Genomic DNA, 27,087 nt, shown 5'->3' on the forward strand with positions numbered 1-27,087 from the left:
ATTCTTATGGGTGTGAGAGTGAGGGCCTGGTCTCTGGCCTCAAAAACTAAAGTAAGGGGAGATAAACAATGAACATACAGGCCAGGTGCGGTGGCTCATGCCTGTAATCCCAGCACTTTGGGAGGCTGAGGCGGGCGGATCACAAGGTCAGGAGATCCAGACCATCCTGGCTAACATGGTGAAACCCCATCTCTACTAAAAATACAAACAATTAGCTGGGCGTGGTGGTGGGCGCCTGTAGTCCCAGCTACTCGGGAGGCTGAGGCAGGAGAATGGCGTGAACCTGGGAGGTGGAGCTTGCAGTGAGCTGAGATGGTGCCACTGCACTCCAGCATGGGCGAGAGAGCGAGACTCCATCTCAAAAAAATAAAAAAATAAAAAAAATAAAAGAACATATATGAACTAAGTAGAAGATAATTAAGTACAGGGACACAGGTGTATGGAAGGGATTCATTCATGTTAAAGAATGGTTTCTTTATAAATTTGCTCTAATGAGCAATGCTTGAAGTTTCTGAAAGTTTATTTATTTACTTGTTCTGTCCCGCAACTATGTACAGGGGATTAGTGTAGTTGAGTTGGGCTAGATGAGGGAGACCGCTGGCCCTCAAGAAGCTTTCTGCCTAGTATCCTTTATTTAACATTTTACCTTTGATTTATCAATTAGAATCTAGGTTCCAGCTTGTGTTATCTCTAAGATCACCAAATATCTGGAACCTACATCTGAGGGCAAGCAAGTATGAAGTAAAATTCTTAGCTGTGACTATAGCTTAATTGAGAATTACTGTGATTCTCAAAGCAAAAATGAGCGATAGGCGGAAGTCACTGCTTGAATCTAATTTTTCTAAGAAATCTAAAATGAACGTTTCTGATTCTTCCTTGATAGATTCACTGGGGTGTGTGTGTGTGTGTGTGTGTGTGTGTGTGTATGTTGTGTTTTAAGCTCTTTTTATCCATGATCACTATTCTGCTTGTCTTTGGTCATTAGATGATTCAGACTGAATACCACTGCCTAAAGTTGGACACTTAAAGGATAGTCACTAAGGTAAAATACCTTTCAGAAAGATCAAATATTTAAAGGTTTGATATCTTAGCTATCTCTCTTTCTATCAGAGTGGATGTGACTAACATTGCGTAATTTATCGAATGCAGTGCTTCACAAACTGTGCATGTGCTCAATGTGGGTGTTTTATATGTACAAATAAGCACTTCTGAAAATGGATTACAGATTTGAGTCAGGGCCTAAAAAACACTGACACTTATAAAAATGATAGAATCACATTTGAGAGCTGAGTGGACCAGTTCACCTGTTCCATTATTTTCATGTTGCACCTGAGGCCCAGTGAGATCTCTTAGATGTTTTTGATACTGTTTGTTTGCTTTTGATATAGGCAGAAGCTCAGGGACCATAGCTCATACCATGAGTGCTTAATATCTGTTGATAAAATGAAAGAAGCAACTCCACCAAGGCTATTAACTACAGTTAATTGTATTTCAGGTTTACTTAATTCACAAAAAGCAGAAACATAATTTAATTGATTAAAACAGTTGCAAATTCCAAATATTAAATGAGTAACAATTTCGTTTGCAGTAAGGTTTCTAGTGACTTAGCCAGTTGGAACTCATTTCAGATCTCATGAAAAGCATTAGTTTTAACCAATGTCATTTAAAAAAATAAATCTTGATATCAAGCTAAGGTTATCATTTTTCTTCTATTTCCCTGAAATGGATATTAACATTTTACCCCAAATAGATGGGGTAGAAAGACTACTTTTGACTTATTTCACTGATTGATATGCTTGGCTCATTTGCAACAACACTTCATCAGACATCTTTATAATTTATTACTACTAACAAGAATGGAGCAACATTTCTTAATGCATATTGTGTGCCAAACACAGAGTTAAGTCATAAGCGGGTTTCTGACTACTTCTTTTTTTTCTGACTTCTTAACACCAGTTCTGTGAGGTAGGGACTGTTATTTTCTTCCATTTCTCAGATTAATAAATTGAGACACAGTGAGATTAATAATACTAATAACTTGCCCAGAAATATGGTAAATTAAACATACACATTTATTGCCTTCTTTACACTCAACTAAAATGATAGTAAAGGAATAAAAAATACAGATTCATAAGGGGAAAGAGAGTAGGAGAGAGGCAATCACCATTAATAAAATTTTAGAAGGTGAAAAACTGATGGACAATTACTAAGTGAATTAACAGACTGAAGGAATCTAAGGTCAGGTCTTCATTTCCCCTTAGTTCCCAGATCCTTGGTGTATATGCTTATACCACCCTCCACTCCCTGCCCCAAAGCAGGAGGCTAGAGGATTCTCTCTAGGGGAAATGACTAGTCCAAGAGAAAATAACTACAGATATGACATTTAAGGATCAGGGGATCTGCCAGTGAAAATGCTGGACTTGCCTGTTTTCAGCCTATAGAGAAGCCCACATTCAATAGTCTCTCCCCTACCCTCCAGCTTTCCAATTAGTTTTTTAGTGCTTTAGTCTTAAATACGAATGAATAGCTAATGAACACCAGACAGTAAAGGAAGCTTCTAACCTGAAAGAGAATAAAATAAGCAAACAAAAGAAAGAGAAAACAAAAATGGTGTGGGAATCAGAAGAAAATTTTCTAAAATCTATAATTAATGCCATTGCAGAGTTAAAAAATATATCCATGAAACAAGATCATATAAAGAATCAGTATCTATATTCAGAGAACACGCTCTTTTTTGGTGGGGAGGGAGCAGAGAACAAACTCTTGGAAATGAGAACTACAACAACAGAAATTAACTATTCAAAAGGTTTTTAAAAAAGTTTAAGAAATCTCTTATGAAGTAGTGCAGATAGAGGATATATAGGAAATAGAGGGGAAAAAAAGATAAGAAAATTGGAAGATCAATTTAGAAGTAACAACACTCACTTAATAAGAATTCTGCAAAGGAGAAACAGAGAAAATAGAGGGAAACAAATTATCAAAGAAAAAAAAAATCCAGATTAAAAGGGCAAATAGGGTGTTCAGGACAATGTAAGAAAAAAGACCCAAAAGAAGGCACATAGTCATGAAATGTGAGTCCACTGTGGATGAGGAGTAAGTCTTAAAAGCTTTCAGAGAAAGAAAAAATAACATACTGAGATCAGTGTGCTCAAACACATCAACACATCAAACATACAAACCTTTTATAGCTCTGGAAGGGTTTGGGGCTGTATAATGAGATACATAGAAAACTAACCCAATGGGAAAAATGAGGCAATCATTAACTCCAGGAAAAACAAAAAGATGTGTAAGAAAGAAAATATAATCCCAGTACATTATAAGGCTTAACTAAGAATAATATTATATAATATTGATAATTATGTAAATATTACAAAGTAGTTGAATCAAAATTATGTGGGAGGAATAGGAGAAAACAGTGAGTGAAAGGAGGAACAGGAGGGAAATTGTGTGTGTGTTATGGGGATGGCAGTGGGTTAGAAAGCTAAATCTTCATCTTCCATAATAGGAAGTCAATGGATAATACCTAAAATGGAAAAAAAATCCATAAAAAGCAGTCTAAGCATGTTATTTAGAAACACAGAGTTAAGGCTGGGCACGTTGGCTCTCGCCTGTAATCTCAGCACTTTGAGAGGCCGAGGTGGGCAGATCACGAGGTCAGGAGATCAAGACCATCCTGGCCAACATGGTGAGAAACCCTGTCTCTACTAAAAATACAAAAAATTAGCCAGGCATGGTTGCGGGTGCCTGTAGTCCTAGCTACTCAGGAGGCTGTGCCAGGAGAATGGCGTGAACCCGGGAAGCGGAGCCTGCAGTGAACCGAGATCGCGCCACTGCACTCCAGCCTGGGCGATAGAGCGAGACTCCGTCTCAAAAAACAAAACAAACAAACAAAAAAAGAAACACAGAGTTAAAGAACAGATTAAACAGTTAAGTTAAAAATTATTGTTATGGGCAGGGAACAGTGGCTCACACCTGTAATCCCAGCATTTTGGGAGGCCAAGGCGGGTGGATCACTTGATGCCAGGAGTTTGAGACCAGCCTGGCCAACACATTGAAACCTAGTCTCTACTAAAAATACAAAAAAAATTAGCCAGGGCGTGGTGGCACATGCCTGTAATCCCAGCTACTCGGGAGGCTGAGGCACGAGAATTGCTTGAACCCAGGAGGCAGAGGTTACAGTGAGCTGAGATTGCACCACTGCACTCCAGCCTGGTGGCAAAGCAAGACTATGTCTCAAAAAAAATGTGTGTGTGTGTGTGTGTGTGTGTGTGTATATATAAATAAAAACTGTCAGGGATAATACATATTATATATATAAAATATATATATAACAGGGATAATATATATGTGTGTGTATATATATATATATACACACACATATATATACATATATATAATGTAACTATATATATTGTTATGAGGAGTAGACATTAAGGATGGGATAGAGCAGAGGACTATAATTTTCATATAAGTTCATGGTATTATTTAACTTTTAAAAATTATGTACATGTACTACTTTGAAAAGGAATTAAATTTAAATTTCAAAAATAACTTCCCCAAAGCCATATAGCCAGTAAGTGGTGAGGCAGCCATCTGAATGTGGGCAACCTAATTCCAGCGCCCATGCTTTCAGCCAATATACTACCTCTCTTTGTGTTGATAATAAACAAAAATAATGGCCCCTATTCAGGATCAGGCATTGGTGGTAACTGCATAAAGGTGGCATGAACAAGTCTTCCTTATTCTCGAACAATATCAGGTGCCAGTCAAGAGACAGGCAGACAGCAGGACAATGGTTGGAAAGACTGGTTGCTGAAAATGTTATCAGAGGAACTTTTGAGTGAGAAACATTAAAGTTTTGTATTTTGAACAGTTTAAAGGGTTCAAGCCAACAGTTTGTTTTTAGGGAAACATTTAAAGGTTCAGTTAGTCAAACATGAGCCCAAGAAATACAGTAAATAAGTAAAAAAAAAAAAGAGGTTCAGGTGATATGATTTGATTGGCTAGAAGAATGCAAAACACTTCGTGGAAGGGTGGAGTCTACAGTGATTTCTCTAACCCTGCTAGTCAAAGGAGATTTTAGATCCTGACATTTGACAAGTGGGATAAATTCAATACTGTCTCAATCAAGAACTGTGCTTCCCATCTCTCCACTATTACCTACTCGTTCACAATTTCTGTTGGTGGCCAAGATGCTAGCTGTGGCGTGGGGCTTGGGAGGATGGAGTTGACAACTCCTTGTAGGCAGTACCAAAAAAGCTTTTGTTGCAAGGTGATCCACAAAGATCACTCCCATATCACTAACATAAGCAGAATGATTATGATTTCCACCTGCCATGCACACATCCTCTGGGTGCCCCACAGAGGCCTGTTTCCCTGAAAGTTTTATGTTATGCTGCTGGGAGGTGGGGAGGAAAAGGGCAAAGAAAATGAAATTAACATGAAGAGTGGATTCAAAGACTCCATCTCTAAGTGTTCACAAGTAAAATCCTTTAAAAGATTTTCAGTATTTAGAGAAAAAGAACAATGTCAACTTTCTGAATACATTTATGTCAAATAATAGTATTTGGAATGCCTCTGCCTGGTGCCTAGAAATTTAACCGTAGAAAAACGAAGGCTTCAGTTTAAATGCTTAATTGTTGCTTTTTTATAGCCACCATAAGAGTTTTATAAATTAACTTATTTTTGTCCTTTGAAGGGAATGTTTAAAAATATCTAGGAGAGAGCCCATCTCAACAGGCTAACATATTGGCATGGATTAAGTGACAAGCAGAGAGAAAAATAAAAAGCAACTGACAAAAAGACACAACACGATACTGGATAGGGCAGGATTTTTTTCACTTAATATATCTTAGAAATCTCTGCATGTCAAGACACAAAGGTCTACCATGTTCTTTTAATGGCTACATGGTGTTCCATTTTATGTGTGCATCAACTTATTTAACCAATCCCCTACTGACGAACGTTCAAGTTTCTTCCAACGATCTCAGTTATAAACACGGTAGCAATTAAAATCCTTATACATATATTTTTTGTTCACTTTCCTAATTACAGCTTTAGGTTAAATCTACTTGGAGATTTACAACACTCTAGGGACTCTCTTTCAAGGAAGCAAAAGGTAAAGTTCTCCCCTGCTACGACTAAAGGACTGAAACAAATTCTGACTGCCAAGTCTACTGGTTCCACCAAACTGAACAATGAAGAATCCCTATTTTGGCTAATAAGAGATGCTAATTATTACTTCTTTCAGAGATGGGTCCTGGCTTACTAGGGTTAAGTGTGCAAACATAAAAAAGATCTGTAATTATCCTTTAAAAGTACACGTGAGTTCTGTAGATTTGGGCTCACAAAGGCGGAGCACTGGGAGACTGGTGTGGATTTTTGCCACTCAGATACAGTATGAACAAGCTTTTTTGCCCCTGGACTGAGCTGTAGTTCTTTCTCTGATCTATCTTGGCCTTTTCTGAACTCCCTGCTACTGAACTATGCAAATAAAACGAAGCTACAAGGACCCACTGGAGAGAGAGGAAGGAAGAGAAGGCCTGTTTTAAATACAAAAAGTTCTGTTTACAAACTTTCAATAAGACAAAACTTTGTGTGCTACCAGTCACTGGTGTTAGTGGTCAACTGCACAGTGTCATTACGGACTTTAGCACAGAGATGAAGAATGTTTAATATCAATCTTAAACAAACTGTTCCGGAAAACAGAATAGACAATAATGTAACCACAGCAGTCTGGTTCAACTTTTATGTAACAAAGTTGTGAGTTGTTTTGCATTTGCCATGGATCCACAGGTTAAAGGTCACATAACCTGAGCATGCCCAGATGAACCAGGTATGCAACCATAGGCAGAACCTAAGTGCCTGGATTGAGGTGAGTGAATGGAATTTAGAAATGGATACCACATGGCAGGATCCAGGATCCAATCAGATCGAGCTTGGCATCACTGCATGGCAGGATCCAGTCAGATCATGCCTCTGATATGAATTCGTTGAAAGATCCAATCAGATCATGCCTCATTACCCTATGCTTATAAAACCTGACCCAGCCCTTTGCTTAGAGACACTGCTTTGGGAACTATCTCCAGTGTTCTCCTTACTTGTTACAAGTAATAAAATCTCCTTGCTAAATCCTCCTTGGCTGTGGTCATTGGGTTGGTACCTGTCAAGTGACCAAACCCACTCGTGTGGGTAACAACAAGAAGAAGATATTTTATGAGCCTGGTGTAACCTTGTACTCAAATCAGATAAGGATTTTATAAAAAGGGAAATTATATGCCGTTTTTCATTTATGAACATAGATATAAAAATACTAACTATAGTATTTACAAACTGAATCCAATATTAAAAAGCATATCATATCAAGCACATGAGCAAATGGAGTTTATGTCATAAATAAAAGGGTAGTTTAATATTACAAAATATATTAATATAACTTGTCCCATTAGTAGATTAAGGAACAAAAAGCATATGAGTGTCTTAATAGATACAGAAAGAACATTTGATATAATTCAATATTCATTACAAAACTTAAATGTGATAAATTGTTTCTATTAATTTTTTTTTTTTTTTTTTTTACAGACAGGGTCATACCCTGTTGCCCACGCTGGAGTGCAATGATGTGATCATAGCTCATTGCAGCTTCAAACTCCTGGGCTCAAGTGATCCTTTTGCCTCAGCCTCCTGTGTATCTGGGACTACAGGCATGTGCCACCATGCGCAGCTAATTTTTAATTTTTTTTGTAGAGATGGGGTCTATGTTGCCCACGCTGGCCTTGAACTCCTGGGCTCAAGTGATCCTCTCATCTCAGCCTCCTGAGTAGCTGAGACTACAGGCCTGGGACTACAGGTGTGCACCACCACACCCATTACAGAGTGTTATACCATGTTCATGGATAAAAATGACTTACATGTTTAAAGATGTCAGTTGTTCCTGAAGTAAATATAAATTCAATGTATATCCAGTAAATATAAAGCAGATTTCTTGTTTCTGTGACTAAAATCCTTTTGAAAGAGTGATGTTAAAATTCACACGCAAATGTGAAGGGACAAGAACAGACAAGGAAAATTTGAAGAATTCTATGGGAACACGGCTTCGCTACTGGATACCAAGACAGACTAAAGTTACAATGGTTAAGACAACAGGATATTAGAGAAGCCCACAGAATAGGAGAGAGCACAGAACAAACCTATGCAATTTGATTACATAAAAATTAAACTTTTAATTTTTTAAATTAAAAATTAAACAACAACAAAAACACCTTCCATTTAACAAGACAGAACAAATAGTGTCTTTGGGAAAAGCCTTTGTGAACCTACCTTATTTAAAAATAAAGTTGCTTCTAAACTAATAATATTTAGGTCAAGCTACTCAATAGTAGAAATGATTACACAAAAGTAGTATAGCTTGGTGGCTGGAATACAGATGCTGGCATCAGACTTATTGGGTGTGTGTCCTGGTTCTGTTACCTAATTGTTGTGAAACTCTGATGAGCAAGTTATTCTGCTTCAGTTTCCCTGTTTGTCAAATGGTGACAAATACTGTGGCATTGTGGGGATTAAATCATTAACAACTGTAAAGTGCCCTGGTATAATGATGATGTATTTGTTATTAGGGTTTGAGTGTCATTAAGGATTGTTACTGTTATCATTGCATCACTACTGTTACCTTACGTTTACATAACACTTTACAAATTTTCAACCATTTTTCAGCTCCGCCATCTCATTCTACCATCAGAGCACCTACACGGATAGAGAGATAGAAGGTTCCAGCTTACAGTTACCATGAGCCTGGTTTTTCAACTATAAAATGAGAGGATAATCACCAAGGCTCCTTTTGGCTCTAAAAACTCATTTCTATTTTACAAGAAAGAAATTTGAGGCAAAGAGATATTAACTGACTTGCCTTAGGTCATAGACGAGTTACTAGCAGTTAGGATTAAAACCTAGGTCTCCCAGATTAATTTGCATTTCAAAGATATAATAATAATAATTTCCCCAGACTCTCCCTGTATCTAAATTTCTTCTTGGAACTGTAAGCAGATACTTAGGAAGGTAATTCACTTGGGGACCATTTAGAATATTACAGATATATTCCAATGACTAGAAGCACCTAACTCATTACTAGGGAGAGAGGGAGTGGAGATACATATCTTTTGTGAACAACATTAACACGGGTAATGGTAATACCAGTAATAATAAAGGAGAAGGAATTACCTGGGCAAGCAGACCTGGTTGGATCTGAAGAGGCTGAGCTCCTGGGGCTTGAGTGACGATGGGAACTGCATTTTCCATTCGCACCGAGTAGCCAGCGTGCTTAGAGGGAGAGGCCTGCAAGCCTGTTCCAGACAGTGTGAGGGAGAGAAGGGTTAGCTGAGAGGCTGTGAACAGCTGGATGAAGAGAACCTTCCTGGCCAGTTATGTCATCTTTCAGCTTCCCTTTGCACTGGTCACCGACAACAACCAGGTATTGCCTGGTCCTTGGAAGTCTCCCCGTTGGCTTCTAACAAATTAAAAAACAAAACTCCTCCTGAAATCTTGAATGTCTTCAAAGGCCAGAAGGTCAAATTAAGGAGGCTGTAAGGCCAAAAGTAGGACAGTTATGCTGGCAGATTACAACAGGAAAACAAGGGCTTCTGACCATCAAGATGTACCTGTGTATGTCAAAATAAGGGGTGTTGGGGAGATGTATGAACCCATTTGGAATTGCATTGACTGTAACCACACAGTTTACACCATGAGGCTTGCAAAAATAAATTCTTAGGCTTTCTGGGTAAATTGTAACAAAGTACACAGTCTAGCTTCTTAGAGTCTACAGGAGAGGAGTGCTGGGGTCATGGCCAAAGAATCGTTTTGAGGAGGGGTCCCAGGTAAGTACTTTTCAGACTGATTGATATTCTTCATGGGAGCTGGGACTATGTCGGCTGTCAGAGATTGGCAGTTTTCTATAGATAACCCACACAGAGGATATTTCATGCGAGGAAAAGCAAGAGCTGACATCAGCATAACAATGAAAGCACAAACAATGTACTTATTTACAGACAGCTGGCCAGGGACACAGTCCCTAGCAGGTGTGAGAGTCACAAAGGATTGACTTGGTGCTGAGGCATAAGCCCTATTGTTTCTAGGTTGGCCACAGTAGGAGAGGAGCCCTCAAGTTCAGTGATACCAGGAAGAAATGAGGAGGAGGGCCTTTCTCCATGAAAACGAGCGTGACAGAAAACTGCAGGTGCCGGAGCCCCAGAGGCCGTTCTGTAAGAAGCAGGTGAGAGGCTGTGGCTGCTCAACCTTACCTTGGAAGCCGGGGGGACACACGATGAGAGCTTGCTGGAACGGGTCAGGCCGGGCACAAATCTGGGCTGTTCCTGTCTGCAGGGGCATGCTCCGCTGGGCCACTGCAGCCATGGATGCCGCTGAGGGCTGGTAGAGTGTAGATGGGTAGTTTAGTATGGAGACTTCGGGATTGGCTAAGGAAATAGTGGCACTGGTAGAGGAGGGAGCCTAAAGGAGTGATGGGGATTAAACAAAAATAAACAAAAATAAAAAATGAGGGAGGTGGCATGTTGGGAGACACGAATCTAAATCAAATAAATGAACTCAAAGAAGAACAAACAAACAAAAACTAAGAGCAGAAAGGCAAAAGCAGAGAGGAGTGGAAACATGGTTGAAAGTTGCAGAGAAAAGCAGGTCCCTGAAAGCATGGGAGACAGTCACCTTGGTGTTCACATCCAGTCCTGCTCCTGGCATTTGTGAGGCCCGGAGAAGAGGACACACGGATGCCTGCTACCATATGTCTAAATGCTGAAAAGGCTAAAAATTAGGCTAGAAAACTGTTTAATAAAATGCTCTGCCTTTTCATGTTGACAAATACACCTTCCCAATAACCGGGAAGACCAGGCTTGAGTTGAGGACTCTGGGATTCCTTGGGTTCTGTGCTGACACATGGTGACAGGGAGAGCGCTGGACCTTGCCCTCCTTCTCTCTGCCTGAGCCCCATTCCATCCCACAACACGATGGGCTCTGGGTGCCTGGACCTGCCAGCCTGCACGTCCAAGCTCTGCTCACACTCCCCTCGGGCCTGGTGGGTGCAGTCCACATGTGGGAGGACAAATCCAGGGGGAGGCTCTTGCAGGCCCTGAAGGACTATGGTCTCAGGTACCCAGAGCTTGGCACAGAAGCACATGCAACAGGCGGAGAACAGGGCCGAAGAGGGGCTCAGGTCTATGGGCAGTACTGTTTATAGATGTCCTTAGATGGCTGCAAAGCAGGTTACTGCTAAGAGAAGTACAGGAGATGTATGCAGAGAGGGAGAGGGACATGCCGAGCCTGGGGCTTTGTGTCTGCATCCCATGCATTCATGTTGGTATGCAGTGACAAAGCCTGGCAGATAGAAAAGATGCTGGTGAGTCCAGATAACTGAAATGGAGGTGGCTTTGACAAACACAAGCCATTGACATTATGTCCTCTCGCCTTTCTCTTCCAGAAAAAGACATCACTTGAGACTGAACTTGCATGCCAAATGAGGCTGTGTAAGGAAAATAAATTCGAACTTTGGAATTCTCCAGTTTCCCCTATCTTAGCCTTCATACTGATCCTTTAGCAAGACAGGTGGAGGTTACCAGTGGTTTCACATTCAGCACTGTCTACAAGAGCTTTTGCCTCTAGAAGTTGCAAGGACCAGAGAATATGTGGGAAGAAACCACGAAGATATCTTGGACATAAATAGAATTTCAAGTAGGGTGTGTATGGATGTCACATTTGATAAAAAGGACAAAGTCTTATTTTACATATGTTTTCTATACTTAGAAAGATTTTGTGCTAAATTTCATTGCAAAGCAAATTGATTTGTTTGAAAGTAATCATGAAATTGAGTGGCACAGATGTCTGATTTTAAGCCACATGTTTTAAAGTGGGTGTGCTTTTGCAGCATCGCATAGTCTGCCTGGGACACGTGTGCACGTATGTGGGCATCAGTGTCTGTGTTTTGTCAGATGACATGACTTGTATTTCCTGTTTTCTCCATATCACAATCTCTTCTGGAGGCTTCTTCCCCCTCAACCCTCCACATTCCCCATGGTCTGCTCATATCTAGACTCCCCCCCAGCCCTTAGCCCCTGTGGGTGTCCCTGCTGGGGGTCCTGGCACCTGTATCCTCTAGGTTCCCAAACTTGTGCTCGGTGGTTCCACTTTCTCGCCAGCCACTGCTCCTGCTGCTGCTTCCTTCCTGATGTCCCTGGAATCCACTGACTCTTTTCAGTTGTGACTTCCTGGTGCCTGGGACCTATAAGGCCCTGACTAGAAATGTTCTGGTCTCTACTTCCCTTCCGGACTTCTTGAGCACAGAGGCTAGATCATTCTTTCCAAAAGACACCTTTGTGCATGTCAGCACCCCTGCTCCAAAATCCCAATTATGGCTTGATGAACATTGTATGCGCCTTGGTCTAGTGCCCTGTTTTCCCTGGTTTGGCCAACCTTACCTTCTAGACTTATCTCCCTCTGCTCTCCACTCTTCTGACACCAAGATTAGTTTACTCATTGTTTTGCAAGCATACTGTGAGCACAGGCCTTTCCCTTCATACAAGTTCTCTGACCCATAGCATTCTCTCCAAGCCTGTGTGCTTTAAGGCCTAGCCTGGGTCCCACATGCCTCATTGTGAAACCCTTTCAGACACCATTAATGGAAATGAATTGCTCCTTCCTTTGCTATCACACAGTACAATATAGCCTTCTAGCCCAGCTCCTGTCACAATCTGCCTTACAGTACAGTTGGTCTTTCCAGCCTAAAGTCTCCTGGGAGGGAGGGGCTGTGTCTTAGTGGTGTTTTCCTCCAGCCTGCAGTGGTCTCTCCTTCCTCTCGATTCTGTAACACATAATCTGTTTGTCTACCTGGCCCCTAGTGCATGCTATTCTGCATTTTGATTAAACTATTTTTGCTTACAGCCTGTCTCACCATGGAGACCATGAGCTCCTTGAGAGGCTGAATCTTCTAGCTCTTTGTAGACTCAAGGACAAATGGCACTTGTGTCCTGATATGGACCCAGTCTCCAGTGTGACCATCAGACATGCATAAGGTTTTCCCCTAGTTTCTAATCCTGCTTAAGGACCAGTTGAGGAAGCCCATGTGAGGGCAACAAAAAGTTTTCTACTTCTGTATATCCTCCTTTAGCTCTCAGAAAGGTAACTAGCCTATCACTTGCCAGACAGGAGCACACAGAGAACTGGGAAGAGCCCTTGCAGCTGACAGATAGTAATAACAAGAAAAAACAAGTTAAAAAAAAAATCAGAGACTGGGGTCTTGCTATGTTGCCCAGGCTGGACTTGAACTCCTGACTCAAGTGGTCCTCCCACTTCAGCCTTCCAAATAGCTAGGATTACAGGTGTGCACCATTGTGCCTAGTGAAAAAGCAAGTTTATTGATGACACAGGTTTTCCAAAAATGGAAGAAGTGATTCCTGGAAGCAGTTGTAGTAGATGTTCAAATGGTTCCAGAAGGAAGGGGTTTGAGCTTGGTCTATAAACTCAAATTCAAATTCTTGGTAGAAGGCTAGGTCCAAATAATAGAATTCCACAGAAATGTTAGAGAAGTGGCTGATCCACATGATAAACAAGGAATAGCTGAGAGAAGGCTTATTATTCAATATGTTACCAACTGGGTAACCTGAAAGTTTTAGAAAGTAGAGGAAGTCAGCTGCCTTGAGACTTAACAGGTTATGAATTATTGACCCAGCATCTCTGAGACCTAAAGGATTGTAGATTCATGATCATTTGGGAAATGGTTCTTTGGTTAGTCTACTGGATATATGTTAAAGGTAGCAAGAGATTCTTTAAGTAATTTAATGTCCTTCGACTTCTAACATAAAACTATGCATATATTTTATTGCTTCTAAATATCTAAATGGGCAAACAGCTCCAAGGAGCTCATGTAGAAAGCTAGCTGCTAGAACCAGCAATGAACAAAAGAAGTCTTGTTGGATTTAACGAGCAGACATCACCTAGGAAAGGCATTTGGGGACCTCCATAAGACTTACTTAAGACTTACTTATGCTGCTGTGTATGTATATTTTGAGTCCAGACTCTGAAGCCAGATTGCTGGCTGCAAAGCCTAAGCCCATCTCTCATGAACAAGCAAGGGCCTTCGGTAAGAGAATTAATCATTCTGTGCCTCAGTTTCCTCCTCTAAAATGGAAATGATAATAATAAAACCTATCTCACAACGTTGCTGGGAGGATTAAGAGTTATGGTGTGCTTAGTAAAGCCTGGCACATAATAAGTGTTAGCTATTAGTAATGATGTTATTTAGTAACAACAGTATCAGTGGAGGGAAAGCATGCCTTAGTACTTAAGGCTAGGTGTGTCCTGAGTAATTTTTTTTTTTTCTGATGTATTCAAAAGTAGGGAGTAGTAGAATCCAATGCAAGAGAACGGAAATCCTGTTCTTGGACCCTTTGCTTTTGTGGGATGTCATTTTCCCTTACCCACAACTCTGGCCCAAGCATCACACTAAATTACCAGCTACTTCTACTTCACCCCGGTCCCAAGCCAGATCTGGATGGTCTCAGTGCCGTGGAGAAGACGGGTGTTCTTATTTGACAACTGCCTTTTGATGGGCAACGCTTTTAGTTTTGCAGAGTCTTTGCGACACCCTTTGGAGTGGATATGCTGGCTGTCATATCACCAGCAAGATGGCGGTGGCCCCTCCCGCCCGTCTGGTCAGGGACCACAGTTCTCCAGCCTGGCAGAAAGACATCCATGGGAAGGATAGCCTGCTGGGGAGACTCCACCTGACATGACGCCTGCATTGGAGGGGTGCTCCTTCCTCCTGTTTCTCAGATGCCTTTGATACCTGATAGGGCAGATGGCAGATGGGGACAGGTAGTTTGGGGTTAGGGAGTTAAGACCAGGTGTCTCATGAGGGCTGGTGGGAGAAACAAATGTCTTCAAGGAGGTAATGAACAAAACCATGCTGATTTTTGTCAAGAAGCTCACAGGTCTGGCTATGGATGCCTTAGCCTTAGGGCTGGGCAAGGTGAGTTTTCGGACTCCCAACAGCTCTTTCACCCTGAGGAGAGCTTCAAGAATGCAAACGGCCCCCAGAGGGCAGCAGATACCAGGTGGCCCCTCCTAGAATTTGGGCAAAGGGAGATGGCAGGCTGGGAAGAAAAGCTAGGCCTGAGCAGGCCAATGTGCCACAAGGATGGCCTAGGGGAAAAGCGTGGGAAAGGGAGGGGCTGAAAAGCAGGGGCAGTGACTCTTCAGTGACAGGAGGGACCTTTCAAAGAGTGGACATAAGGTATTCACATTTCAGGTACACACACATCCACACAGAAGTCTTGTCATTCAAGATTGATATTAAGACCAAAAATCTGGGGACCCTTCTTTGGGGGAACCAGGAAGATTGAAAGATGGGAGTAGGAGTTACAGTTTCTTAGACACTAGAGGCAGTCTCAGCTCAGACTTGGAGATTATTCATTCAATAAATATTGCCTGGGTGTCATCCAAGTTTCAAGCAGTATGTTAGCTGCTCGTTCTGCCAATTTCCTGGAAATCTGGGAAGAAAACCTTAGCTTCCTGATCCCATTTAGTTCCAGCTGCTGGGATTCTGGTGACAGGCTGATCAACTGATTTTCTCCATGACTCGGAGAAAGGACAGGGTTTATCTGTCCCAAAAGGAGATCAGGTAGATCCAGCCATGTGGGGATGAGGGGAAGGGCCTGAACTGGGAGATTCCCTGAGTCCTTCCCAGTTCTAGAATCTTTATTTTTTTTAGATTAAATCCATGTTTCCATGATCTTTTTCTTTTTTTTTTTTTGAGACAGGGTCTCACTCTGTCCCCTAGGCTGGAGTGCAATGACACAATCACAGTTCACTGTAGCCCTGAAGTCCTGGGCTCAAGCAATTCTCCCACCTCTGCCTCCTGAGTAGCTGAGACTATAGGCATGCACCACCACACCCAGATAATTTTTGTATTTTCTGTAGAGACGGGGTCTCACTGTGTTGCCTAGGCTACTCTTCAACTTCCTGGCTTTAAGTGATCCTCCCACCCTGGACTCCCAAAGTGCTGGGGTTATAGGCATGAGCCACTGTGCTTGGCCAGTTCTGGAATTCTTTACCAGGCACATATCAGGCATAAAAGGATCACAGCACCCCCTTTCCCCTATTCCCACATCAGGACAGAGGAAAGCAGTAAGGGGAACCATCTCAGAGAGAATGCCCCTCACCAGTCCTTTCTGGGACCTGTCAATGCGGCCAGTAGTCAACACAAAATGTGCCTGGGTCCCTCAAAGGAAATAACCTTGGACGCAAATACTTTGTTCAGTTGTTGAATATGACAGCAGGAATTTTGCCTCCTGACTAGGTCTGATGGAAAATACAAGTCCTGAGGCTCACACTGTGCAGCCCGCCTCTCTTTCCCTTCTGTTTCCCACTTACCTGGTTGTGGACAGTGGTCAGCTGGTTGTTAAAGGTCATGGTCAGGTTGGTGGACGTGCTGGGGGCCACGTGCGTGATGAAAGGGGTTTTGCTCTGGTTCACCGTGTCATACATATTCACCCGACGCTTGCAGATCTCCATGTTCTGGAAACACGATTTGACGCTGTTCATGCAAAAGGCAGAGGCATATTGAGACATAAGGGGAGGGGAAGAGGGTAACATGGGATGAAGGGGAGAAAACAAAGAAAAGGAGAGAAGGGTTAATTCAGTAAACAGGACAGGCAGGGAAACTAAACTTTAGGTCTAAGTTTCTTGAATTGCTTGTGCAAAGCCTGTGCATTTGCAACAGGCACAGTTATTCAGATGAATTTTCTCCAGTGCCCTACTACCCTTTCTCCATATAGGTTCTATATATCACAACAAAACTGACTGCTCACACTGCATTCTCACATCAGGTCCACCTGCAGCGTCACTGCTCATTCTCAACTCTCAGCCTGGTTTCTGGCCCATAAACCAATGTATAAGCGCTCTGAATGGGGACATTAACTAGCCACTAATAATCCACCTCCACCTTTCCCAAAGACAACCCTTGTGCTCACCTTCTTCAGCTACCCTGGGTCACCAGCACCACCTAGGGGACGGCCAAGGAACTCTCCAACCCGGTATGGTGACCCTACTGCCACACTTTCTCCCACGGGGGTTGTGCAGGTAGGTAACGGAAACAGTAATAATACTAACAATTAATAATAGTGGTTAACATATATTAGTGTCCTAATAATAATACTCTGCAACCTCTCACTTGGTCCGGCGACATCCATAAGACGGAGACGTGATTCTCGTCCCTACTTCACGAGTAAGGCTGAAGCTTAGGGAGGTAGGGAGTTTCCCGAGGATAGGTAATCACTGGCTACCTTCGTGTATACACATACGTCCTCTTTCACCAACATCAGCCTTCATTTTCTGGTCTAAGTCTTGTCCAGTTACATGAAATAGAAATTTTCTCCTTTTCTTCCCCCATTGCATCTGCGTATCAAAACAAAACCCCAACTACAAAAGTAAAGTATAAAAGTGGTGCTGAAACCAGCATCAAGGAAAAGGAAAGCCACAAGTGGCTTCAATCACCCAAATTCTTGAAAATCGACCAAAAAGCGTCCTTCAGAATTTATACAGCGCTTCTCATTCATTTCTTGTAGTTAAACTCACTTTTCCTCAAATGCTAATATTCAAGAAAATAAAATCCCTTTTAGTCCGGGTGGGGTGGCTCACGCCTTAATCCCAGCACTTTGGGAGGTCAAGGTGGGTGGAGTCCAAGAGCTCAAGACCAGCTTGGACAACATAGGGAGATCCCACTCTCTACAAAAAAATATAAAAATTAGCTGGGTGTGGTGGCACATGTGCATGGTCCCAGCTACTTAGGAGGCTGAGGTTGGAGAATCACTTGAGCCTGTGAGGTCGAGGCTACAGTGAGTCATGATTATGCCACTATATTCCAGTCTGGGTGACAGGGCGAGACCCTGTCACAGAAAAAAAAAAAAAAAAAAAAAAAAAAGAAAAAGAAAAAGAAAAAAAAACCCATTTAATTTTCAATTCGAAATGTCTATTTTAATTATAAAAAATGTAATAACTGAATATGAGTAAAATAAAAGTTTTCTACTATTTTAGGATTACAACTGTGTACTACTTCAGCACTCTGTGGGTATGCTATCTTTGGGGCTAAGCAGGTGTCTGTGGGCTATTCCCAAACATCCTGTGAAAAATGCATTCCAAGTTTCAAACGACTGACTGAGACGCGACTTAGAGTAGAATCTTCTTTCTAAGATTCTGACCACTTACACTGGCCATGTCATGCACACGACATAACCATTTACCGACTGATGATGCTGAAAAGAAAACATATTCTGCGGTATCCAATAGCTAAAAATACTCCTAATAATGCTGTTAATGCCAGTGTGTTTTCAGCTCCTACTAAGTACCAAGGTCTTGCGTGTGGAGGCTGTAGCATAAAACCAATGCATTTTGTATTCTTTTTGGAATGGGTTTAAAGCATTTGACGGTTTCCTGACAATTCAACACAAAATTTTTATACTCCTTCAGAATTTTCTAACTGAAATCTTTCAAGTTTTGGGTTTTAGGAAAGGGCAAGTACTTTCACTTTAGGTTTATAAGAAGATTGGTTTTAAAAAAATTGTACACTGGAATCCTTGTATGGAGAAAGGAGTGGGGTCTCTTGCACCTAGTAATCCAGTAGCTGTGGCTCAGCTCCCAGGGCGGGGGTGCTACAGCCGCACAGGCCTGGAGGTTTATCCTTGCTCTGGAGTTCTTCAAGGTCTTCCCAGCAAGTTCTAGAGAACTGTAGGGACCAGGCCTACTTTCAGGCAAGCCTAGGTGTGTTCAGAGACCCACTTTTCCTTCTTAGGCTAATTTCTAAGTTCTAACTTGTCAGTGCCCCTCTTGGGTTCTACACGAAGTTCTGAATTGGTTGCTGATGCTCACGGTCTCCATGTGACCAAGCCATGAAACGCTCTACTGATGCTTCCTTACAGAACCCAGAGGTGGAAGGACTCTGAGGTCATTAAAGCCCCAGGCTTTATGCGAGTGACTGTCTGACTGTTTTGGTGCAGACGGCTAAGAGGACCTCTGCAGAGGGCACCCCCATCCTCAGTCTCCTATCCATAGCTGTTTCTAAGTCATCCCATTTTACCCCTCATATCAAAAGACTGAACTCATGGGAGCCCTATCCAATAAATTGCCAAGTTTGCCTTTCTTCTTCTTGTGGTACAGACGGACAGCTCTGTGGCTGATCCCTATGGCACTCAGAAACAGGACAAATCCAGACCAGGCATGGTGGCTCACGCCTGTAATCCCAGCACTTTGGGAGGCCGAGGCGGGCAGATCACCTGAGGTCAGGAGCTCGAGACCAGCCTGGCCAACATGGTGAAACAGTCTCTATTAAAAATACAAAAATTACCCGGGCGTGGTGGCCTGTGCCTGTAATCTCAGCTACTCGGGAGGCTGAGGCAGGAGAATCGCTTGAACCTGGGAAGTGGAGGCTGCAGTGACTCAGTGAGCAGAGATCGTACTGCTGCAGTCCAGCCTGTGCAACAGAGTGAGACTCCACTTCAAAAAAAAAAGAAACAGGACCAATCCCGTAACAAGAGTAGGGGAGGGATGGGTCCTGATTCCTTCTTTGTACTGGAGTTTAGTTGTTTCAAGCATGGTTTTACATTAAAGAGGCACTATCTGTTTGTTGCAATGCCATTTGACTTGCTTCACTGATAGTAAGGCACAGAACTGAAATGGAGGCAGCACTATCCATGGTGGTGCCACCCACTCACTTCCTGTAGGCCAGGAAGGGGCGGATCCAGCCTTGAGACCCAGCCCCCTCTGACTGGAGACAGCAGGGCCCGCCATGATATGCACAATTCTCACATCTCCAGGCTCTTCTCACAGGATTCCCTTCCCCTCCTGATCCTTATAGAATCTGTTGCTCTTTTGAGCACACCCCTTTTCCCTGCAGACGTAGGATGTGATTATTTATTCTTTCACATACCAAGTACCTCAGGGTTGAGAGGCTGAAGTGAGACCCTCCATTACCTTCCCATCCACCAACGGCTTCCTATTTTTTTTTTTGAAGGAGTCTCGCTCTGTCGCCCAGGCTGGAGTGCAGTGGCACTATCTCAGCTCACTGCAACCTCCGCCTCCTGGGTTCAAGCGATTCTTGTGCTTCAGCCTCCCAAGTAGCTGGGATTACAGAAGCGTGCCACCACGCCTGGCTAATTTTTGTATTTTTAGTAGAGACGGGGTTTTACCATGTTGGCCAGGCTGGTCTCGAGCTCCTGACCTCAGCTGATCCTCCCTCCTTGGCGTCCCAAAGTGCCGGGATTACAGGCGTGAGCCACTGTGCCCGCCATGAATTCCTTTCCTCTCCCCTTCGTTCACTGAGGCCTTTGCCACTGGCTGGATCTTCCTCTCCAAGCCATTCCCTGCCTCGCCAGGAAGGCTTCAGAAGTCACAGGTCCCTTTTCAAACATCCTGGCTTCCCGCTTACTTCTCATGTCCAGTGACTTTTGTTCTCAACCCAGTACAGCCACTCATTCCCTGGACCGTCAAACCTGAAATTGCTCCACCTCCAGAAACGACAAGTTCAAGCATCCTGTTTTCCCAGCCACATTCTTCTTCATCTGGCTCATTCCACTATGACCATGATAACCCTTCTCTGCATTGACCAGAACACCGTGTTTACTTGGATCCCCTCCCATCTTCACTTCCTTTCCCTGTGGGCAAAGCCTCCAATAGCCATCATTCTGGATTACAGTTACTCTCTGGCTAGCCTCATCAGCTTCCTTGTCAATCTGTCTTCTTCTCTTATCAGCCTGGCAAAAATTCCACCTGGACAAACCTAGATCAGAAGACTGATCTGTCTTCTCTATGCCTTCACCTGGGGAGATGAGTTACACTACAAACGATTCATGTCGAACCTCAGGGCTCAACAATTCCACCGTATTTCTCTGGTGAGTTTGCTCTGCCACCTTCTGCTCCAGTTACCTAAACTTTCTACCCTTCTTAAACCACCCTCCACCTCGTTCTCAACAGATAACCTCATTGCCTACTTCTGAGAAGCAGAAGCTGTCTGACAGGACTCCCTCAACTTTTCTCCACGAGACCAGCACATATGCTGCCATCCACACGCCCCTTATCCATCCATCCTTCCAGTGATACTGGCCCATCGCTGTGCTCTGCACCCCGTCTTAAAAACAATCCCCCTGACCCCTCCCCAGTCACCCCTCTATTTCTTCTCTTGCACAGCCTCACTTCATGAAAGGTTGCTATTTCTTCACCTCTCACTTGGTCTTTCAACCTGCTAAACTGGTTTCTGCTTTTACCACTCCACTGAATGGCTGCCACTGCGTTACTGACAACTTGTGAGTTGTTAAACCGAATGGACATTTTTTTCCAGACTCATTTGACTTGTGTGGCAGCAGACAGATCTTTGCTCAACACAGATCTAACCAGCTATTCCCTTGCTGAAGAATCATTTAATGAGTTCCCATTGCTTTTTGGATCAAGATTAAAAACCTTAACATGTACGGCCTGCCCTGGCTGACTGGATGCCTCACTGTGTCACCTACTGCCTTCTGGGATGGGTGCATGGTCCTGCCTATGGGGGAGTGTCCTGTCCATACAGGCAATGCCCTGCCTGCTCATGCCCATCCTCTTCCTCATCCTTCACAGGCCACTCCCTGGGAGTCTTCCTGGTTTGCCCCAAAATGAGGCTCCCCTATGGGTATGCTCTCATCACACCTGATACTTGTCCTTGTAGTAGCCTGGTGATTTGGGCATCACTTGTTTTATACCATTTTCTCTCTTACGGACTGCAAGCTCCAGTGGGCAGGGCCATCTGCTCTACTCACCATTGTACCCCGGCACACAGCACTCTGAAGAAACGAATGAACAAATCCAAACCCAAACTAGACTGAGTCCACTCTGGGATGGTTCTGGGAGCAATCTTTGGCCCTGAGACTAGTTTTGTGCTACAGAGACTACCATTTTGGGCACCTCTCTTCCTGCACAGATACCCAGAGTCAGGGTCATCCAGCAATGTGCTCGCCTCTTCCCTCCTTTTCAGTGTGAAGCCAACTGCAGGCCAGGGACCCAGTCCAGCCACTGCCCACTTCCTTTTTTCTCTTTTTTTTTTTTTTTTTTTTGAGATGGAGTCTCGCTCTGTCACCCAGGCTGGAGTGCAATGGCGTGATCTCGGCTCACTGCAACCTCCACCTCCCGGGTTCAAGCAATTCTCCTGCTTCAGCCTCCCAAATAACTGGGATTACAGGTGCGCCCCACCACACCTAGCTGATTTTTGTATTTTTAGTAGAGACAGGGTTTCACCATACTGGCCAGGCTGGTCTCGAACTCCTGACCTCAGGTGATCCACCTGCCTTGGCCTCCCAAAGTGCTAGGATTACAGGCATGAGACACCATGCCCGGCCCTGCCCACTTTCATAAATATTTTATTAGAATGTAGCCTCACTCATCTGTTTATGTATTGCATCTGTGGCTGCTTTCAGCTACAGTGACAGCTGAGTAGTTGTTACCAAGACCTTATGGCTGCAAAACCTAAAATATTTAGTGTCTGGGCCTTTAAAGTTTGCCGATCCCTGGTACGAAGCATCAAGCAGGACACCTACTGTGTGCTGTGGGGAAAATCGAGTAAGTGTGTCATGGTGACAAAGGGATGGTTCAGGGTTTCTATTGGAGTGATTCTCTTGTCAGCATCAATGGTCAGCATTTTCTTCAACAGGTCAATGAACTCCCGCCGGTCAGCCTTTTCCACCAACATGTCGCTCCCTTCCAAATCTGTCGTCATGTTCACCTGGACGCAAGTAAGGACAGGTTACCAAGGAAGACCCCAGCGTGCCTCCCCTCTCCTGGCTCCCCTTATTTTTTGCCCTGCAACTTCATCCTGATCTCTCAAGTCCCCTTTCTCAGTTCCCAGGAACTCTGCCCCTATGGGAGGCACCACCCACATGTTGTCATTGCCCACAGGATGTGGCTTTTCTCTCTGCAGGAAAGGCAGAGAGGGGCTGTGCCCCAGGAAGGAGAGAGGGCCGCTGCTGGGACCTGCAAATATATCTGAATGACAGGATGTAAACTGCTCCTGCTTTCATCAGTTAAGTTGAAATGCAGCTTTCATCACTCCTCATTAAAAATAACCACAAGATGAAAAGAGTTCTGGAGACTGGTTGCATAACAATGGGAGTGTTAATACTATTGAACTGTACCCTTAACAAAGGCTAAGATGATAAATTTTATGCTATGTGTGTGTTTGCCACAATGTTTAAAAAAGAGTCACGGCCAAGCAGTAGAAATAAGACACAAAAAAGTCTATGTATGTATATATGTATGTATGTATTTAACCTTTAGAGGGAAGTGGAAGGGCCTGAGTGTGCCCATCCTCCACCTACAGCATATCATCCTTCTCATGGCTTCCCCAGTTAGGGCCAGAATTATTTTAGTCCCTGTGTTCAATGGAGTCACCTCTGGCCAAGACAGGCAGGATATCTGAATGCAGGATTTTTCTTCCAAGGGTGAGTCTATACTAGGATCGTCTTTAAAAGGCTTGTTTTGTGGTGATTTCTGTATTTTCCAGGACATGGTCTGGAAACCAATTTCAGTTTTCTCAGACAATCTAAGCTGCTAATCAACTGACAAGCACACTTTACACAGAATCATGATTTTTGGTTATAGTCATCTACAGTAAGAGGGGTGCTAAGTGTTTACTGGTGTATAGCTTTGTTTCTCATTGCTTTAAAGAGAAAACTCACTTTGGGTTGCCCTGGTTTCAGACTAGTTTTCACACTAAAAATAGCTGAAGTTCTAGAATTTTCTCTGGGGCACAAAGGTGAGAGCCTGTGGTCCCTGCCAGTGAGCTGAGACTGTGTAGCAGATTGAAGTGTATCCCCCTAAAAGATATATTAAAGTCCCAGTCCCCAGTAGGTGTGAATGTGACCTTATTTGGAAATAGGGTCTTCGCAGATGTAATCAAATTGAGTTAAGATGAGGTCATACTCGATAGGGTGGGCCAGTGACAAGGCAAGGGAGATGTGGATACAGAAGCACAGAGGAGACACAGGACAAAAGCCATGTGAAGAAGGAAGCAGAGATTAGAGGGATGCAGCTACAAGTCAAAGAAGGCTGAGGATTGCCAGAGCTGCCAGAAGCTGGCAGACAGACACGGATGCTCTTCCCCTATGGCCTTTACAGTGAACATGGGCCTGCTGAAGCCCAACTTCCAATTTCTGGCCTCCAGAACTGTGGGGGAATGAAAGTCTGTTGTCCTAAGCCATCCAGTTCATGGCACCTTCTAACGGCTGCCCCAGGAAACATATACACTAAATCATGGGCATTAAACCCATGGGTACTAATGGGCTGGAATTCTTCTCATGATAACATCAGGAAGATAGGCCAGTACTATATTACAAGTGGGAACCAATAAACTGGAATGATTTTTTTTTTTTTTTTTTTTTGAGACAGAGTTTTGATCTTGTTGCCCAGGCTGGAGTGCAGTGGCGTGATCTCAGCTCACTGCCTCCTGGGTTCCAGTGATTCTCCTGCCTCAGCCTCCCAAGTAGCTGAGATTATAAGCGCTCACCACCATGCCCAGCTAATTTTTGTATTTTTAGTAGAGACGGGGTTTCCTCATGTTGGCCAGGCTGGTCTCGAACTCCTGACCTAAGGTCATCCACTCGCCTCGGCCTCCCAAAGTGCTAGGATTACAGGCATGAGCCACCATGCCCGGCCAACTGGAACGATTTTAAAGGAGCTGGTATGAAGTTTTAAAAATGTGTCACACACCAAATGGTATCTTACTAAGGCTGGCTGTAACTGTTTAAGGTCAAGGTCAACCACTGCAGTTGAATAATGTGGATTTCAACCCATTATCTTCTATTACTATTGCAGAAGTCTTGCTGCCCTCGGTTTTAAAGGGCTTACGTTGCATACTCACCCATGAAGCTTACCTGGGCCATATCATCTAAACAGTTGAAAATGTACTTTCTTGCTTCTTTTGACTTAATCCCTGTCTCTGCTTCATGGTCATCTGGTGTCTGTCAAGAGAGGCAAAAGCCGACTGGTAACGTGACTTAGCTCCTCATCACTGGGACTCAAGCCTTGGAACTTCTGTGTCTCACAGAGGGTCTCTTTCCCACATTTCAGAAGATATTTTGATTCTTCAATGACCTGCACACCTGCAATTCCTTTCTCTCTTCATCCACACCAACCCATCCCTCCTTCTTCCCATGCACATGTGTCAGTGGCTGGCTCTGAGTCAGGTACGGAGCAGTCTTGCTCCGTACCACCAGCTGATCAAGGTATGCCACATCATTGATCAGCTTACAGCCTTCTCTGAGTCTAAGGAATAAGACAAGATTCCATTGTGGAAAGGCAAAGGGCTTTCCCATGCATTTTCCAACTTTATTCAATAAACCCTTATGCGCATAGCTCTTGCTACATGCCAGACATTGTTCTAAGGCACATTTATTCATTTAATAGTTTTGACAACCACATTAGGTAGCACAATTACTATCCCCATTTTCCAGATGGGGAAACAGGAAGAGAAAGCTCAAGGCACTTGCCGTGGTCACATGGCCAATAGGTGGCAGCTGGCCCCGGAGTCTGTGGCTGGGCTGCCCCTCTATTGGTGGCTGAGACACAGACATACATTCCCCAAATGGCTGGGGAAACTGCTGTTTCCAATTACTATGGATTTTTGGACTCATCCATGAGGTAATCCAGAGGTAATTAATCCTCAAAATCTCACTCAAGGACAGCACACCTGGAGTGGCTTAAGTCCTGGGAACAGCTGGACATGTGGGACTAAGGCTCTTCAATAAAACACAGCAGCGAACTCCAGCCTCACCCTCCTCCACCGGAGGACTCTTTTTACTGGACCTGACCTTGACACTCACCCTCACAGTTGTGGCCTCCCATCAATAGCCTGAGTGCTTGCTCAGTTCCCAAATCTCTTTTCTCAGTCTTTTGTGACTACTGGATATATATTATCTTTAAACTATATTAGAATTTGGCTGCAGTTTCCATTTAAAAAAAAAAACCCAAAACAACAATAAAACAAACACCCACCCACCCTGCTGAAAAAAAAGAAATACCTAAAATGAAACATATTTAAGACTTTATTATTTTCTTTTTACCAGGAAAATACTTTGATTTTAATTGTTAGGCACAGATCAAAGTGAAAGCAAACTATGTTTCTGTTAAAGTGAAGCCCCTGCCCCCGGAGTTTCAGGTTTATGGTTACTTGTATGAACCAGACACCTCCCCGCGTCTTAGGACATTCTCATGGGCTCATCAGGCAGGCTCATTTGCCTGGAACCCCTCTCCCTAACCCCCATCACTCCAGCCGCCACCCCACACTTCTCTACTGGGCAAACCTGCTTCATTCTTCCTTTTCTTTTTTTGAGATACAGTCTCACTCTGTCGCCCAGGCTGGAGTGCAGTGGCACAATCTCAGCTCACTGCAACCTCCGCCTCCCAGGTGCAAGCGATTCACATGCCTCAGCTTCCCGAGTAGCTGGGATTACAGGCGCATGCCATCACGCCCAGCTAATTTTTAGACTTTTAGTAGAGACGGGGTTTCACTATGTTGGCCAGGCTGGTCTCGAATTCATGACCTCAAGCGATCCGCCCGCCTCAGCCTCCCAAAGTGCTGGGATTACAGGCACGAGCCACCACGCTCCCTCTTCATTCTTTAGGGCCCAGTTCAAATGCTCCTCCTTGCCCCTCTGCTGCAGGCAGAATTAAATGTTCCTTCCCCTTGGCACCCACACCCATTCTTGACCAGGAACAGGGCCCTTATTACAGTGGGTGGGAGCTTGTGGCACATGGTGCCGTCTCCCTCTGGACTGCCAGCTCTCAAGGGCAGAGTGGGGTTTGTTTCTCTCCCTAGCATAAATCAGACAGTCATCAAGGCTTATCGGATTAAATCCTGGGAGTTCAGCAGTCATAACGTGGGACTCTCACAGGCCACGATAGGCCAAGGGAAAGAGGGGCTTCTGAGCATTCAGATGCAGCCACACCGTGTATTAACAACAGCCTCCCAAGTGCCTTCATTTTGCTGACTGAATCAAAAGCTCCCCACTAATGGGT

At 43.7% G+C, this 27,087-nt stretch overlaps 1 protein-coding gene across 6 annotated transcripts in view; it reads right to left on the reverse strand.

Moving 5' to 3' along the window:
- The window catches only part of HIPK2 (homeodomain interacting protein kinase 2), a 216,623-nt gene that overhangs the window by 42,729 nt on the left and 146,807 nt on the right, over window positions 1-27,087 (reverse strand). For 3 of the 6 annotated variants that reach the window (XM_003261193.3, XM_030825842.1, XM_030825841.1), the window contains 5 exons: window positions 24,945-25,031; window positions 22,614-22,798; window positions 16,429-16,591; window positions 10,293-10,419; window positions 9,217-9,338 (listed from right to left, as the gene is read on the reverse strand). In XM_003261193.3, the coding sequence (XP_003261241.3) occupies window positions 9,217-9,338; window positions 10,293-10,419; window positions 16,429-16,591; window positions 22,614-22,798; window positions 24,945-25,031 (684 nt within the window). Of the gene's footprint in view, window positions 1-9,216; window positions 9,339-10,292; window positions 10,501-16,428; window positions 16,592-22,613; window positions 22,799-24,944; window positions 25,032-27,087 lie in introns of all 6 variants that reach the window. The other 3 variants (XM_004090239.2, XM_030825840.1, XM_030825839.1) reach the window with 1 other exon arrangement.

This window comes from Nomascus leucogenys, chromosome 13 (genome assembly GCF_006542625.1).
Source record: "Nomascus leucogenys isolate Asia chromosome 13, Asia_NLE_v1, whole genome shotgun sequence".
NCBI lineage: Eukaryota > Metazoa > Chordata > Mammalia > Primates > Hylobatidae > Nomascus > Nomascus leucogenys.